At 31.5% G+C, this 18603-nt stretch overlaps 3 protein-coding genes across 10 annotated transcripts; 2 read left to right on the top strand and 1 right to left on the bottom strand.

The window, feature by feature from the left end:
* Positions 1-475: 475 nt before the first annotated feature.
* On the top strand, positions 476-2392 carry LOC137821816 (ankyrin repeat-containing protein BDA1). Its single transcript, XM_068626584.2, has 2 exons — positions 476-1192; positions 1533-2392. The coding sequence occupies exons 1-2, from the start codon at positions 596-598 to the stop codon at positions 2298-2300; spliced, it is 1365 nt and encodes a 454-aa protein (XP_068482685.2). The 5' UTR covers positions 476-595; the 3' UTR covers positions 2301-2392.
* Positions 1282-8547, bottom strand: LOC137821815 (histidine kinase 5). Of its 8 annotated transcripts, none has more exons than XM_068626579.2 (14): positions 8184-8521; positions 6937-7753; positions 6707-6763; positions 6284-6511; positions 6008-6101; positions 5707-5913; positions 5396-5526; positions 5110-5159; positions 4601-4965; positions 4338-4441; positions 3465-4238; positions 3188-3355; positions 2900-3018; positions 1283-1410 (listed from the first exon to the last, which is right to left on the bottom strand). In XM_068626579.2, exons 2-14 carry the CDS (start codon positions 7645-7647, stop codon positions 1359-1361), a joined length of 3060 nt encoding a protein of 1019 aa, XP_068482680.2. In that variant the 5' UTR covers positions 7648-7753; positions 8184-8521; the 3' UTR covers positions 1283-1358. The 8 variants fall into 8 exon arrangements, 6 of the variants coding, with proteins under 6 accessions (XP_068482679.2, XP_068482680.2, XP_068482681.2 ...); XM_068626580.2 differs by having other exon boundaries at positions 8274-8409; XM_068626578.2 differs by lacking the exon at positions 8184-8521 and having other exon boundaries at positions 1282-1410; positions 4338-4438; positions 6937-7659.
* A 5909-nt stretch (positions 8548-14456) lies between these two features.
* On the top strand, positions 14457-16561 carry LOC137822241 (uncharacterized). Its single transcript, XM_068627135.2, has 6 exons — positions 14457-14856; positions 15279-15418; positions 15536-15693; positions 16099-16246; positions 16353-16415; positions 16508-16561. Exons 1-6 carry the CDS (start codon positions 14457-14459, stop codon positions 16559-16561), a joined length of 963 nt encoding a protein of 320 aa, XP_068483236.2.
* The last annotated feature ends 2042 nt before the right edge of the window (positions 16562-18603 follow it).

The raw sequence follows: 18603 nt of genomic DNA, 5'->3' as shown, positions 1-18603 counted from the left end.
CAATTATTATATGTAATAATTACTATTTTTTAGTATTTTTAACATAGTACTAATTGAACAATTAAAAACATTGGACGATAGATCAAGAAGAATATTATGTTAATCTTATTTCAAATTCTATTAAATATTATAATATTGATGGAGGTTTTTATTTTTGTCTCCATAAAACATTTCGATTAAAAAAAGTGTTCATACTTATCTTGAACTTAAATATTTATTTATAATAAACTTAAATGTAATTAATTTTACATTATTTAATAACACCACTCTTAAATCAGTTTTCATTTAAAAGAGATCAGTTTAAAGCTTCCATTTTTATTTATAATATTAATTTTTAAAAATAATTGTTAAAAAATAATTAAAATAAAATAATGTCAACTACAAAATAAAACTAGTTGGTATTACTTTACTTAGAATGAGTAATAATTTTGAAACTTGAGAAATACGGTGAGAAGAATTGATTTATTTGTTTATGAAAAAAGCAAGAAGCGACTTGAGGGTGTTGAACGTAAGGTCCACGGGATCATGGTGGGCGCAAAGAGCTATAACAAGCTATTTAAACCAACCATAGTTTTTGCTTCTGTCAACTATAATCATGAACAACTCTTTGCTTGCAGCTGCACAAGTTGGAGACATAGACCTGCTCTACAAACTGATTCAGATGCAACCCTATGTGTTGGAGCACACAGACTTCATGCCATTTGTTGATACTCCACTGCATGTTGCTGCTGCTGCAGGCCATGCCAGTTTTGCCACTGAGGTCATGAGACTCAAACCCTCCTTTGCATGGAAGCTGAACCAGTGTGGCCTTAGCCCCATGCATCTTGCTTTGCAGAACAAGCATCACAGAATGGTGTGTCGCTTTATGGAGATCAACAAGGACCTTGTTAGGATCAAAGGGAGGGAGGGTCTCACTCCTTTGCATATTGCAGCTCAAACTGGGAGAACTGATCTCGTGGCTAAGTTCTTATCGGCTTGTCCAGATTCCATTGAAGATGTAACTGTTCGAAGTGAGACCACGCTGCATATTGCTGTGAAACATAACCAGTTTCAGGTTTTGGAGGTCTTGGTTGGATGGCTTCAGAGAAACTGCCAAAGACATGCTAAGAACCGGGAGAAAAGGGTTCTGAACTGGCAGGATGAGGCAGGCAACACCGTTCTCCACCTTTCTGTTCTCAAAGTCCTCCCTCAGGCATGAACCACTATATCCTTCAACCCTTTTCTTTTTCTTGTGGTGCTTATTTAAAGGACTAAATTTAATTAGCCACATTGTTGATGAGTATTGTTTTTCAATCTAATTTAATGTTTTCATTTTGATATCACATGTGTTATTGAATCTGAGTGGCTTTGATGATCCTTCATGAGCTCAATTCAATAGACTTGATAAACTTTGCTGAACAAGAACTTAAACTGTAAAACATTGAAGAGAAAAGACTCCTTAGCATTACTTTGATTGAAATGTTGAAGTAGAATAGAGTTTTGAATATGAATCAGCTAATTTCAACGATGTGCATTTTATACTCTTTGTGCAGGCAGTTAAATTGTTGATAGATAGCAACATAGACATAAATGGCAAGAACTTTGAGGAATCAACTGCATTGGACATAGTTGAGATTAACCAAACCGAGGCACACAGTGCAGAAATCAGAGACATGCTAGTGAGAGGTGGAGCTTTACGTGGCTTTTCAGTTGCTACTACAACACTCGTGGAAGAGCTACGAACAAAAATCACATTCAACGAGAGAATAGCAATCTCAGTCACTCGCCTCAGAAAGAGAATATCAAACGACACACGCAATGCTTTGTTGGTGGTGGCCATTCTTTTCGCAACAAACACGTACGAAGCAGTGCGTAGCCCTCCTGGTGGAGTTTACCAAGGAGAGGGCAGTGCCATGAACTCTAAGAAGATCAGCACATCATTCAAGCACAGTGAGTATGCAGCAACGCAAGAAATTGGGAAAGTGGTGATGAAAATGCAAATATTCAATTGGTTCTGGTCCTTCAATACATTCTCCTGTTATCTTTCGATTTTGATGATATGTTTTCTCATGCCACGAGGGCGAATCAGTGTTTTCGTGACCTTACCACTTTCTATATTTTCTGGATGCTACGTGTTCTCCATGTTAGTGATATCACCCAGTTTCAGGTTAAACACTGCCACTGTGGTTCTGCCATGCGTCTTTACGCTGTTCTACTGTTGGGGAAGCTCCATATACTTTAGATTAGCCAAAAAACTTAAAATGTACGCTCATAAACAGGAAGACACGTTCAAGTTTGTGGGAGGAAACAGATGGTTATGATACAAGTTCATAAACACCAGAAACTACTTCATAGATTCAAAGTAAGTTATTGTAAGTTACTGTAAAAGTAACTATTATAACATTTTTTGACTTGAGTTGAGAGACACAAATCATAGATATAAGAAAATAATATCATTCTTCCTAATGTACAATACAATATACTTTAATTGAAGTTAGTAGTTTTTTATATATTATACAAATATTTCAAATATAAGTAAAACTTAAGAATGAAAATATTATACCAGTTATGAAAATTAAATATTAATGTGTTTAAATTTTATTTTTAAGTATTTAAAATTTCAATTAAATTGTATGAATTACTTAAATGGTAAATACGTTGAAAATAATTTATAAAACTTAATCAAGGGTCACTTTTAACTTTTAGGTTGAAATAAAGAAGCTCAGTAGAATGTTGACTAAATTTTGTGTATGATTCTGATAAGAGTAATAGGTATACATTATTACTACAACTAATCCAAGGCACTTAGTTAATTCATGCACTCCCTTCGGAACATGATGCATTGATTACAAAACTTTCCTTTGCTTTTATATATTCTTTTATATACTAGCTGAAATTTACAAGGATATCAGTATATCACCTTAGGTACTGTTCAATACATTCTTTCAGTTTTTGGAAAGTTACAGGTTTTGACACAAACGAGTCCAATCCATTTGCATAGCACTCTTCAGCACTCTCTGAGAAAGCATTTGCTGTCATCTGCATTATTGTGATAAACATTAAGACAGTGATCATTTACTTCTCAAAAATTACTAGAGAGGAAACTATTCCAATATCAAGTTAAAATCAGCCTAAAGGGTGTTTAGCTTAGCCTCATCACAGATGTCAATTATTTGCTGACATATTTATAGAGGGACTGATTACTCACAGCAACAATGGGAATCCGCTTTTTAGAAGGTTCAGAACATTCATAATCTGAATCTGGTAGACTTTGCTCGATTCCAGCATTTCTTGCAGCATCCCAAGTGCCTGTTTCCTCAAAAGATCGAATCAGTTTGGTTGCTTGAAGACCATTCATAACTGGCATGCAGACATCCTATGAAATGCAGGTGCGAAACGATTAGTAGAACTCATATCAAGTAAAGATAATAGTAAAGAATGAACAGAGAGATTTTTAAGATTCCATTACAGATCCCAGAAATTACCATCAGAATCAGGTCAAAAGTGCTGCGCTGAACTGCACGTACAGCTTCCACTCCATTATTCACAACATCTATGCTAAGGCCTAATTGCTTCATCATGGACTGTGTCACCATGATATTAATCTTGTTATCTTCAACAAGAAGGATCTTAGGCCTTAATGAGGATTTGGTTACTCCTGGTGTACTGTTGCTTGATTGGACAATTGGGTTGGTCTTCCCATGACCCTGACATGTTTGTTGGGTTTCTCCACTTGCCACAGTTGCTTCAGAGGAATCTGCATAACCATTCGTGGACCAAGTATGAGCCTTATCTTGCTGCAGTTTATCTCTGCCAAATAAACTTCTGTTCTTTGTTTCTGAGCTGTGACCATATGAACTGGCCGATTCAGACGTCTCTGGACCATCAATAACTGAAGATGAATCATCAACTGAGCATGTCTCTTTTGACATGATATCATTCGAGAGGATTGAATATAAACTCTCAGAAAAGCCACCAGGTTTATGGGAGCTTGTGTAGCCAATTTTGTTTGGTAATAACATCTGTGTCCTGCTAGATCCATTAGAAGGGAATAGAGAGCCCAAAGTGCATGGCTGGAATTGGAAGAAACTCTCTATTGTATCATCAGATGCAACATCATTATTCTCTACATCAGACAGCTCATCCTGGTCATCAGAATTATCACAAGCAATTGAAACCTTGTAAGGGAGTATGAAAGTGAAGGTAGAACCATAGTGTTCTTTGCTAGACACGGTTAGACGACCCCCCATCAACTCAACCTATTACAGGTGCAAAGAAACATTAGCAATTGAGTAAGCAGAGAAAACAAATGAAATACCACCTTTTTTTACGAGAAGGAAATGTCATTTTCAGTTTACCAGCTGTTTGCATATTGCTAGTCCTAGCCCTGTGCCACCGTACTTTCGAGCATGGTTTGCACTGACTTGCATGTACCTTTTAAACAAGGTTGGTATAGCATCTTCTGTCGCATTACAAAATGGAAAAAATATTCATCTGATGAGTACTTTTTTTCTGTAAGAAAATTCAAACTAGTGAATACAAAGTAAAGTTCTAAAACAAACAGAAGATAAGAAATCAGGGTGGTGACTGTGATGAATAGAAACTAATGCTCACTACATACCTGGTATTCCAATGCCCGTGTCATATACATCACAACGTATCCACACTGTTGTTCCAGCTGAATAAGGTTGCTCCTCAGTGTCTCCATTCATTGAGCATTCGCTTTTGACCGGTGATCTACATTCATCATTGAATGCATGGTTTTGGCTGGGACAATCATCATGTTTTTGACAACCACCAAGAAGATTTCTATCGCTGCCACATTGAGGCGTTGAGAGATATTTCTCTTCTTTCAAACCATTTACTGAAATAGTTGAATGCTTTGAAGTCATCTTTTGGATGCATTCTGCCTTTGCAAAAGTAGGTTCTGGCACGACGTAAAGGTTTATTCCAATTTTGCCTTCATGGGTAAACTTGACGGCATTGCTGCAAAATATTAGCAACAGAACTACTTTCATTATATAATTCTTCTTCTCCTATTATATATATGTGCACCACAGTACAGAAGTTTTGATCATTTACGTGACAAACTAATTGAAACAAGACTAGAAATGACATGAAGCTCAGTACCTAATTAAATTTGTGAGAATTTGCCGCATCCTTAAAACATCACCAACGACCTGAAATTATTAGTGAACCATATGAACTGCAATCAGTTAGCACTAATAAGCTGAAATAATGCTCTGCATTTTAAAGTCATGGTTTCGAGTGACACATCTTTATGCTACTAATACACCTTGGAGGAAAAAGATGCTAAATATGTGACAATATTTACATTGAATCAATCCAGCATATAAGGACAATAACGATGCAAAATATGTGACAGCTAACGTTGTAACTATTACTAACTCCTCACCTCAATAGGTACATCATCAGTTACATGTCCTTCCAAGGTTAGTATTTTTTGCAATGAAACTGCAGCAGTCTGGAGCACATGTTTGACTACCTCTCTTGGCCGGAATTTAGTAGCTTCCAATTTCATGACTCCTACATAGAGACGGGATTTTGGAGAATGGTCAAAATTTAAAACATCAGTGCCTAAAGTAAAAAATCTAAAGCACTATTTTGTCTTAACCATAAGTAACTTCCAAGTTGCTATCAGAATGATCTATTTTACATAACTCAGATTTCTTTTAGTAAGAAATGGAACAAGGATAGATTTATAACCTGACTCAACCTTGGAAAGATCAAGTATGTCATTTATAAGTTGAAGAACCAAATCTCCAGAAGATAGCATGACATCCAAGAGTTGTCTTTGCTCCCAATCAAGCTTTGTGTTAGAAAGAACTTCAGCCATGCTAACAACCCCAGACAAAGGAGATCTTATCTCGTGAGACATTGTTGCCAGCATTTGTTTTGCTCGCATAGTTTCCTCTATTAAAAGGAGGAGGGGAACATAATAAACTTTCTTGCTGCAAGAACAAATTGAAGTAAATTTGATATACGAGATTTGACTGAGTGATTGAACCTGTAATGTGAATGGTTTTATTCAGCTCTGTTTCCTTGGCTTTCTGGACAGCAATCTCTTCCCGAATCTTTGCCATCCTTTCCCTTTTTCTCACCTGCATTTTTTTTTTAAGAAATATAACTGTTCTCTTTACAAGAACAAGAATGCAAGTACAACAATAAAAACAAAGTTTTATCCCACTAAGTGAAGTTTCGCTATATGGATCACACACCATTTGACTTGGTTAAAAACAAAAAATGTAAGTAAAACTTGATAAAAAGAAGACAACATATTTACCTGATCTGTTATATCCATTCCCATGTAATTTATTCCAATTGTCTCCCCTGCTTTGCTAAACACGGGTTCTACATATATCAAAAATGTCTTTGACCCAAACAGTTCTGTCTCAAAAGTGATTTCCCTTTTTGCAGGTAATCCTTTTTCCAAAACTTCTCTCTTAAACTCTTGAGATTCCTTAACACCAGCTCCCGTGAATATTTCAACATCTGTTTTTCCTATGATGTCCTGAAAAAGATGAGTAATTTAAAGAGCTAAGATATTTAACCATGCTTGAAAGTCCTTTGCAATGAGCTAAAAGAGAGAAAAATAAGCTTCTTCTCAGTTTTCAGCAGCTTTTGATAGAAAACAACTAGAACAAAGCAAACTTATGCAACATTGATCATACCACCTTCCGACAAGAGTTTCAACAGGAATCATTACCTCTTCTTGTAAACTTGGAAAATGATTGTATATAAAGCAATAGCGCAAATCTTTGTCCTGGAACAAAAATATCAAGCAGATTAAAAGAGCCCTCATTAAGCAGTGCCTACTGGCTTGTAAGTACTCAAAAGAGTACTCAAAATCTCATAATCGATTTCAAGTCATAATATCCTATGATTATTCTATAAGTTATTTCAAATGAAGAAGAAAAACTCAACACGCTGATTTACCTGGTGGCCAATAACAACAGGTGCATTTTGGAGTATAAAATGCAAGAAATTGTCTGCCCTTTTCAGGATCTGGGACAGTTCTTCCACCGGTGAGGACTGCCTTTCAATGTTTGCTATACTTTCTTGCAACTTTTCTTCAAGTATCTGTTCCCTTTGGATACTTGCCTCCAGCTGCTTCTCTAATTGCAAGGCTCGCTGTTTCCAGTACATGACAGTGTCATTCTCAGCATCAACCTCGTTCCTCTTGTTTTGAACCACAGCATCACTTTTCCTGCAAGGTATATCAGGCCATATACCATCATAAACGTCATCCAAAATAGAAACTGGGCGTTTATCACCCCCATATCTTTCTTCCTCAAATCGATGCTCTTCCAATATCTCCAATTTCCTGAGCTCAACATCCTGCCTTTGTTTGCTTAGGTTGTCGAGCTCTTCCCTGAGAAGACGCACAACATTGGCCTCTTTGTACTCCCAACGTTTCATTAGGTACGCCAACTGAGAAGACCCCTTTTCTGTAAAATTTGTAAGCTCCATGAGACGCTTGAAGTCAACTATAGTTGGCTCCTCTATGATAGTAACCTCCTCTAACATGTCTTGGTCCCTTCCAGGCTTTTCTATATTAAACTGCTTTCCAACATCAGTTCCAATATCTTCAGGCCACATTGAAGGAAGAGCCTCAATGTCCATCTCCTCTATGCAATCATTCTCCATCTCTCAGACCATGAAAATAGTGCTAATCCATGTTTAACTCTTTGGCCTTTTGCATTATGAGAGACAGCGAACACCACGCTCAGATAGAAGCCAAAAGCAGTGGACCCTGCTTCAATAGTTAGGAGAAGATCAGTCCCGCACAAGTTTGGAACTAAAATCTTGTTTGAATGAATTTCTCAGTAAGCTCTTATAATAAGCAAGAATAAGAAGATAAATAAACTGAAAAATTCTTCCATAAGCTAAAAGCAACTTCTGCATTTAGCTTTATAAAAGCTATGTCATTTTACTTCTCCAAAAAAACTGAAATACAAATATAGTGTATAAAAGAAGCTTGATTCATTTTATCTTTTTATCTCATCTCCTGTAAGTACTTATCTATAAACTTATCCCAACACCAATTCAACTATTGAATTGGGATACACATAGAATAACAGAACTAAGTGTCCATGAAAAGATAAAGTAAATTGAAATGAAAGGGATGATAAAAAACAACAAACTCCGATCTTAAAAGACCATTTGCATCCTTTGCAACCCACCTCAACAATTAAATGGAGAATTAGCAACGTTCAAAAGGCTTTTTCCCTGCAAATCAGTCTCAGAGAAGAATCTCAATGTTATGCTGTTACCTTCCAAAGTTCAGAGTTTTCTTTCTTCACCAAATAATGATGTTCTTGTTCTTTTTCTTATGATGTTCTTGTTCTTTTTCTTTCTCTCTCCCAAAAAAATGAATTAAACCGTAGAGAGAGAAAATGGGTGTGTATGGGGACACTTGGTTTTTAAATCCAGAAGAAGCCATTGCTGCTCCCGCCTTTCCCAATGACACGGTGGTGCTGCTGCGGCGCGTGGAACCACGCGGCAGTGGGTTTACCAAATCAACTCACGTACTTTAAAGTTAGTAGCAATTGTCAGCAACAGTATCTACTCCGCTTTTAACACAGTTTTTTATTAAAAAAATATATAATATAAATTTAATTTAATAAATTTTAGTCAAATCATAATTTTATATGTAATATTTTTGGTATTTTTTAATAATAATTGAAGTCTTAGCATAATCTGTTTAAAGTAAGTCTTTAGATAAAACTTCAATTTTAATTAAATAAATTTAACTTGAACCATATGATTGCACATTTGTTTGAAAACCATTCCGACCATATTACTAAAACTTTTTATATTTGTATAAACAAAGAAAAAACTTCAAAATAAAATGGATTGAAAACCTAATTTCCAAAAACATATTTAAGTTATAAGTCATGGAATGTGATATGTTGATATTCTTCTAAATTTTTACTGTCATCTGATAACCACTTTTATTAATTTTTTATTCCATAATTTATTTTATATTTTAATTAAATGACTTAATTTAATATTTTAATTATTATTTAGAGTTATTAAATGGTCGTAGGGATTTTTTTCAAAATAGTTTTTGCCCTCGTAACACATACATTTAACAATTCCCACGTCATATTTTTTGATTGAATTATCATGTACTTTTTTATATTGTCAATACATTGCATTTTTTTCCATTCAATCCTGACTTATTTTTATTTTCATATATCTTAAAAAAATATAGCACTAATCTTGATGTATATTAATAAAATATACAAGTTAAAATAATATTAATATTATATATATGATGTATGATAAGAACTTCAAATAATAATATACTTGTAAAATAATTATTTCATACCAAATACTAATGTAATGGATGCAAACTTATTTATTTGTTGTTTAAATATGCTTTTATTTTTGTTTCAGAAAAAACAAAATTGTTTTAAAACTTTATAAAATTGAAAAATATTGCTTTTATCTCAAATATTTTTTTTACACTTTTTAACCACTTATTAATAGTTTTTTTTGGAAATAGATATAAAAAGATTAATATCAATGAATTATAAGTGAACTTATATAAGAAATTAAACTATTATCTTTAACTCAAAATCTTAATACAACAAGTTTGTAATTTATTTTTTTAAATATGTATATATTATTTTCTTAATGACTTTCAACTTACACTTTAATTTTAAAAAAACTTTCTATTAAACACGATTCTCTCTCTCATATTATTTACTGGTTTAATAATTCAAACTCGCTTGAATTATTAAACTTTAAGTGCAAGTTAAAATTTTACATTATGTATAAATGAATAAATTGACTAATATACATGTAAGAATGATCCTATAAGATCTACAACTTTGAACTTTAAGGTTAAATATGATATTAACTTTCTTGTATTATTCGATTGTGTTTATTGTTGTCAAATTTTTTCATATTTTTTTGAATAAATATAATCACTGATATTTTGAAAGTAATTACACATTATAGCCAATACTCTATTTTTTAACAAACCATTGTTTTTTTTTTCTTAAAAAATAAGTACACGTTTCATAGTTCTATTTTATCTTTAATTATACTTTTAAAAATAAACTAATACAAATTTATCTGCATATACATCTTTTAAAAATAAAAAAAAAACTCAAATTATATACCGCCAAAATTCATATATAACACAATAAATCTGTATTACATAGAACAAAATACAAATTTTAAATTCATATATAAAATTCGTATTTAGATATATATAAATTCATGTAATTATATTTTACGTACAAATTTATCTGTATATAATTACATACGGATTTATCCTTATTATTAACATAATATACTACAAATCACTACTTTTATTTTTTAACAACCATCATTAATTTTATTCATAGAAATAAAAAATATCCATCTATGTATATAATCTATATATTAAATGTTACTTTTATCATTTAAATTAAAATAATCTTTTCAGTCTTTTCAATTTATAAAAAAAATATCTGGAATGAAACATCCTTAATAAATAAGATAAACTAATAATTTAGTCCTTAATCGTGTACAACATTGTCAAAATATTCTTTGAAATAAAAAATATTTATTTCAGTTTTTAAGTGTGTTGAAATCATGCAATTTTGTCTTATTATTAAGTACCCGAGATTATTTTGTTATCAAAATAGCTATTTTAGTATAGAAGGAATATTCTTGATGTGATTATTTTAATATATATATATAGGATAAATTTGTAATTAAGTAATATAAAAAATTATTAAAATAATACTATTATGGACTGTTAAGTGGATGCAGAAAATAAGTTATGTGTAAACATATAAAAATCCTTTAATATATAAAATCAATTTCACAGGAATCCATTATTATTTTATCATTAAACTATAATATTAAAAGTTAATGTCAATTTTTAATACATTTATATATCAATTAATTTTTTTTATCTTTTCAAAAACTAATTTTACAACCTCTCCCACAATCAAATACCAAATTAATATTTACTTTGTTGAACGTAAGCACTTCTACTAAATTTGTTTGGAATGGGGCCACTGTGGTTTCTAAAAAGACATGCAAATGATGTAAAAAAATATATTTATAGATAAAGTAATTAATGTGAAGTTGAGACACGGCGGCGCGTGGGAAAGTCGCGGCTCACGTCATGCTATCGTGTCTTGTGTTCTTTCAGTTTGGCTTATTCACTTCAAAACCATTCATGCATAGATTTGTTTGTTAAGCTTAAGCACACAATTTTTAATCCATCATAACCAACCTTTTATTTAAAGGATTTGTATACGTGGCACAATCCTTTTCCTATGTATCTATATCTCTATATATATGGATTTTTTCTTAAATTTTTTTTTACGCAAATTTTTTATTTTACTTTTATTTAATATATCTTATTTTATAAGTATAATAGAGTATTTTTTTCATTTTATATAATAAAATTGTTTTGAATTTTTTAAATTAATGTTATGAGGACAATTTTTATATGTAAATTAATTTTCCACATTTTTCTTAATTCTTTATTTTAAGACAACAACAGACTTGAATTGAACATATTTTCACTCTCACTATCTTTCCACACTAAATCTAACATATCAAATAAAATAACTTTCATTTTCAATTACTCTTTTCACTTCATTTTCAATTACTCTCTTCATTCAATTTCAAACAACTCTATTTTTTGATAAAATCATCATTTTTTTTTGTATTTACCATCAAAGTGAATTTAGATCTTTAACGTTAACATCATTACACTCTCCAATCTCAAAATCACTAAAGGAAGAAAAGAAAAACCTTTAAAAAAAAGAAACTCAAACCATAAAAAAAAAAGTTGATTAATCAATTTATCATTTTCCTTTTACATATTATTTTTTCTTTTCAATTTCGACTAATCCAAAGTTATTTTTTATGTATGTTAATTTTTATCATATAGAAATTGAGTAAAAACGAAATGTGAATGCACGCTAGTTTTAATAATTTAACAGATATTCTAATATTATCACTGGTTTTAGGTAGTGCTAATTACATCTTAAGTAAATCTAAATTCACATTCTAATAATGATTTTTTTAGCTTAGACTGTTTATTCCAGATGCGAGAACTATGTCAACGTCAGCAACATGCATTAGATAAGATTTAATTAAAGATTAAGTGTAAAAGGTTAATTTTCTGATATTCAATATAATTACACATTGTTTTGAAGTGAGTTTATGCATACATTTCTTGTGTAATTTCTTTTAATTTCAAATGTGTTTTTCGAAGATAAAATTATGACTTATGATAAATTCTTTAATTTTAAAGAAATAAAATTTGGGATACGATAATTGATGTTAAATATGTTATCTCAGAACTTGAAACATTAATGTTATTTTGTGAAAATAAAAAACTTACTTTTTTTAACTCACAATTAATAAGTTTGTTTCGATACATCGTAATCATAACTAATTTGTATAAATCTTTCTCTTTTAACCATTCAACAGACTTAAGGAATTTAATGATAGAAGTTAAAAAGGAAGCATAGTATTTTTGAAATAGTTTGTTATTAAAAGACAGCTCCTGAAGTGAAGCAGGGTGATAGCTTTGGACAACATCCTTAATAAGCGGATTGTTTTAAGATGTTTATGGTTCATGAGACGCCACCAGTCTCTTTCACTTGTTTTTTTAAAAGTATTTTCTTTGAATAATAGTAAAACATTATTATTATTAAAATGATTTAATTAACGGAATTTTAATTTGAATGTTAGAGAAACAGGGGAATGATGAAATGGGGCCAAAGTATTGGCAAATTGAGGAGACAGAATCCATAAATACCGGACACAAAGTTTGGAAGCATTCATAGTTAAAAACAGCGTATTCACAAAATCTAAATATCCACACCTTTTTATAAATTACTACAATTTCCCCTTCAAATTCACCTTCAAAATCAAACCCTTTATCACCATCATTCACAAAAAGTATATAATTTCAATATTAGGTTAATCTATTTGATATTACAGACTCGTTCAACATGTCATCCATCCATGTTATTTTCTTGGACTTAAATTATTCTATATGATATAATTTGATACATCACATACCGCTCATATTTATAAGAAATTGTTTATTAAATTAATCAATTCATCCAAACATAATAATTAAACATTTTCTTAAAATAAAACATTCACTTGTATATAGTATAATATGAATTAAAATTATTAACCATGTAAATATTTTAAATTAAGTTAAAATAGGTTTCAAGAATAAGTTAATGTTATTTGAAGGAGATCATCTCTTTATACAATATTCTCAAAACAACCATATTTTTATAAAATCTTTCATCGTTTGATTTGTCATTCATTATTTCAGTAATAAGTTTTATCACTTAAACATCCCAATCACACTTTGCTTGAGTATCGTAACAATATAATATTAATTTATTATAAGAAAATCATGAAATAAAAACTAATTTTAGAAATAAAAATAATTAGTTACTATAATGACTAAATTAGAGACATTCTAGAAACTAAAAAAAAAGTTTCTAAATTAGTTTCTAATTAACTACCAAGGTTTTAACTACAAATTATTTAGATTATAAATTTGGCAACAAAAACATTGATTGTTAATTAAAAACCATTTAACAAAACTAATTTAGAAACCAACATTTTTTCTAGTCTATAAAATGGTCTATAATTTAGTCACTATAACAATTAATTATTTTTTATTTCTAAAATTTATTTTTATTTCATGATTTTTTTAATAATTAATTTCAAGCTTAATAAGTATTTCAAAGTATAACTTAAAATTTTCAAAATTAATCTATCGAACAATGACTCTTTACACTTTATTCCTAAACACCTTATTAGAATCATCATAAGAGATTTATAATTTGAATCAATAAAAAGATTATAATAAATCAATATATTTAATTAACATATTGCCATAAAAAAAATCTTACACTACAAGACTATTGCAATATATACACTTGCAAGAGGAGTTTGTGGTGATGGTTAGTTTAGGTAATTCTATATAATAGATGAAAGAAAGTGATGAATATAAAATATAGTGGAAAACAGCACTCCGGTTTTTGGTGCATGAATAAACCAGTAAAATGTACCCCAAACCGCATATAATTGATCAAACTTGTATCTATCGTTGTCAAACTCATTCTCACTTAAGGCTTCTGTTTTTTCTTATGCTCTCTATACAATGCACTCATACCACTAACTTCACCATAATTTGAACTTAACAATAATCCAATTAACTCTGTTTTTATAATCATGCGCACTACCTGCACGAGAAAGTAATTTCACCCAAAACTTAAGGTTGTGTTTAGGGTAATTTTTAAAGGGGAAGTAGTGGATGTACTATAAGTTTTTGTCTTGATTCAATTAAAGGCTTGGTTATGGGTTGCATTCAAGTCACAGTTTGAGCTTTTTTTTCTGATTGATGCATAGATCCATTGGTTTGTATGAGAATGATCTCGTGACGTATTCATTTAAGTTGTATGCTTGATCGGTTGGGTTTCTGTGCTAAATGGATTCGGTGGATAAAATGTTGCTTAGAATCCGCTTCAGTTTCTGTGTTGGTGAATGGTAGCCCAACTAGGGAATTTACTCCTAGGAAGGGACTTCGCCAAGGTGATCCGCTAGCTCCGTTTCTCTTCCTTTTAATAGCAGAAGGGTTGGCTGGAGTCTCTAGGATGGCAGAGGAGAAGAATTTGATTGATAGTTTGGAGGTTGGAAGAGCTAGAGTGAATGTGAATATGTTGCAATATGTTGATGATACTTTATTCTTTTGTGAAGCTAACACCAAAAGTATCTTCAACATTAAGGCGATTTTGCTCTATTTTGAGCTTGCTTCTAGGCTTAAGGTGAATTTCTTGAAAGCAGATTGGGGGGACTGGGGTTGGATTCGAACTCGCTATAGCGTTTCGCGACTATTCTTAATTGTAATGTGATGGTAACTCCATTTGTTTACTTGGGTTTACCGGTAGGAGGGTGTCATAAGCGCGGTGCTTGTTGGAACGGGGTGGTAGAGAAAGTCCAGAGTAAACTAGCTAGGTGGAAAGGCAGGTGCTTGTCGATTGCAGGGAGGATTTGTTTGATCAAGTCTGTTCTCTCTTCAATCCCATTATTTTTTATGTCTTTATTTAAACTGCCTTCTTTGGTAGTAGACAAGTTAGTTCAGATCCAAAGGAATTTCCTTTAGGGGTGGGGCTCTGATGGAAGGAAGATTGCTTGGGCTTCTTGGGATAAGGTGTGCGAGCCTCGGGATTTTGGAGGTCTTGGAATCATTGATCTTAGGATTTTTAACTTGGCATTGTTAGGAAAGTGGATTTGGAGACTGGGGACGGATATAAGAGGTTTGTGGAAAGAGATTCTCGATTCTAAGTACGGAGGTTGGAGAAGTCTGAGAGAAGACAACAAGTCTAATAGGGGTTCTCTCTGGTGCAAAGATCTAAAGGAGGTGTGGAATTCATAGGGTTGGGGCAGAAGTTTTGAAGATGGGGTTAAGTGGAAAGTGGGGGATGGTAAGGATAAATCTTTATGGGAGGACAATTGGTTGGGTTGCGGTAATTTGAAGGGAGGTTTTCCAAGACTTTTCTCTATAAGTTCGGCCAAAGACGCAAAAGTGGCTGAGCTTGGATATTGGTATAATGGTGTTTGGGTGTGGAATCTGGATTGGCGCAGATCCTTTTTCGACTGGGAGAAGTCTTTGGTGGAACAGCTAGTTCAGTTATTGTAAGAGGCGAAGTTGACTTTGGGGGAGGCAGACTGTTGGGTTTGGAAGGTTGGGGAAAGTCAAACTTTCTCAGTCAACTCTGTCTATGTTCAAGTAAGGCGGGGTAGAGGAGGGGAATTTTCTCCTGAGCACAGTAAGTTGTGGAGGTGTAAAGCCTTGCCTTCTGCTTTGTTCACTGTTTGGAGGGTGGTGGAGAGTAGGATTGCCTCAAGGGTTAATTTGGTAAGACGTGGAGTGGCGGTGGAAAATTCCTCGTGCTGTTTGTGCGGGGAGGAGGAGGAGTCGTCGTGTCACTTGTTCTTTGTTTGCAGGTTTGCTTGGCGTATCTGGTGTTTGTGCTTTGAGTGGCTTGGAGTGTCGTTTGTTTTTCACAAGGACCCTAAGTCAAATTTTGCACAATTCAGGATGAGTCAGGCTTCTGTTTCGATTAACGACGTTTGGGGTTCAATTTGGGTTGGCATTGTGAGCGAAATTTGGAATATTAGGAACTCGGTCATCTTTAATAGTGGAGTGACAGATGTGTCTGAGGTGTTCGCTTCGGTGCAAGTTAAGGTATGGTCTTGGATTCATGCAAAATCTCGATTTTCTTATTTCCCGTATTCTAGTTGGGTTTTAAATCCTTTTGATTGTATGAGGTTGATTATGTAATGTTTGATAGTGTTGGTCTGGTAGCCCATTTGACAAACTGGTAGCCAAGCGTTCTAATAAGAGTTATTGTCAGGTATTTATGTATAAGGGTTGGACCACCCCTGAGGTGGTTCTTATTTATTTATTTATTTTTATTGCTGATAAAAAAAAATTGTTTGTCCCCAGATGTCTTTCTCTGGATTAGCTAGGAGAACTCGGTATAGACAGACTTTGGAGTAATTCTAGTGAGAAAGGTTATGGTTGAGTTCATGTATCATCCCTAAAGTGGTTCATATTTATTATTTTTTATTGTCGATAAAAAAAGTATTGTCGATAAAAAAAGTTGTATTTAGTTTTTTTCAGTAACAAAATTCTTACACTTGTATTTAAAAAGTAGTTTTTATTGTTTTTCATTTTATATAATTGTAAATATTTTTACATGAGTATATACTATAATCGGAATTTATGGAACATAGTGTCTAGAACATAATTGTTGAAACAGGATTTTTGGAATTGAAATTCTAATGCATGTTTTCCTTACCACATAAAAATACATTTGAGGGTAAACTTTTCATATGATAGAATTTTTGGAACAAATATAATACCTTTCAAATATAAATTTTCCAAAACAAACCTTTTTAGAACAAGTCTTTTAAAATACATGAAATACATTTTAAAATAAAAATTGTGGAATAAGTTTTTCATAATATACACAATAAATTTCAAAATAAACTTTCTCTCTTCTTATTCTTCTTTTCAAAAGATGCAATAGAAGAAAAAGTTTTCCATTTTTCACCATTTTAAACCTGCATATTATTTTAAATAAAAGTTTTTACGTTAGATATCATTATGCAACTTACATAATTTCTATTCCAAAAACAGATAAAATTGTGAAAGGATAATTTTGATATTTCAAAAAATTTAGGAGTGCAAGAAGAGAAAAATACAGAGATGCAGGAAGAGAAAAATACAGGGGTCCAAGAAGAAACTCCCCGCATTCGGCCAGTAAGTACAATATATTTTTGGGCCCTTCATTATTATTTTTCTCCGAATAATATTTTCTCTTTTAACTTGTATGCCTAAATTCAATAATTCGAACGCTGTTGATTTTAATTGAACAAATTATTTCAGCCTTTAAAGCTGGTAATTACCAATAATTGTCACCCGTGTTAAAATTAAGTTAATTATTAACACACATTTTAAAGTAACAACTCTAATTTCATTTACAAATATATCAATTTTGTTTTCTATCACAACACTGATAGGGAGTATTTACTTCATGAGAGACTAATTTATAAAGTATTAGCCACTTTTAATTTATATTCATGTCTTGATATAATAATTTAAAAAAGATAAACCTACTTTTATTCGGAATTCAACGTATTGGTTAGTTGAAATAAATTTGATTGTCTATAATAAATAAAGCATAGCTTAGATATTGTATTTTTTCCTCTCACAATAAATAACTTGGATATTATGACAACTAATCCTATGTGAGATTTAGGTGGTAATTATATCTAAGTAGTTGGAGAATAAGATGTGTTATAGTACAATATTAATTATTTTGATTTCTTTCCATCCACAACATAACACCTTATTGATTTTTTCAAAACCATACCTATCACACATTCATTTCAATCTTATTGTTTTCTTATAAATAAATTTTATCTCACCACCTTATTTTTCTGGATACAATTTTTCAGCTAACTTTTTTGTAGGTATTTCCTTTTTTTTTTTCATAAAATTTGCATTCAAAATGTTATGTACATGTTCTGCTATTCAACCATCATCATTTTGTGAAATTTACTAGTACTTGATCCGTGCAAAGCACGATAATTTTTCTAAAATTTATATTTAACTTTTAATATTATAATATTAAATAAATTAAAGAAAAATTATTTCATATATTATATTAAATTTGACATTCTAAAATGTAATATGAGTTCTACCATAATTTATAAGTTAAAATTACCTGAATTATCTTAGATAAACTAATAATAGATAAGATAGTCATTTAAAAAAAAAATAGTATGAATTTAACAAAAATAAAAATCATGAGAGGTATTTAGAAACTTGGTAGTTAAAACCTTGGTTGCTAATTAGATATAAAATTATAAACCATTTAATAATAATAGAAACTAATTTAGAAACCAAAATTTGTTTTAGTTTCTGGTCTCTAATTTAATTACTATTACAACTAATTATTTTGATATCTAAAAATTAGTTTCTATTTCATGAATTTCTTGTAGTTTATCATTCCAAAGTCACCAAGCCAAAACTTA

The sequence above is a fragment of the Phaseolus vulgaris genome, chromosome 9, assembly GCF_051622355.1.
Source record: "Phaseolus vulgaris cultivar YP4 chromosome 9, ASM5162235v1, whole genome shotgun sequence".
NCBI lineage: Eukaryota > Viridiplantae > Streptophyta > Magnoliopsida > Fabales > Fabaceae > Phaseolus > Phaseolus vulgaris.
Note: the sequence above shows the minus strand (reverse complement) of the source record. Positions and strands in the feature narration are given on the sequence as shown.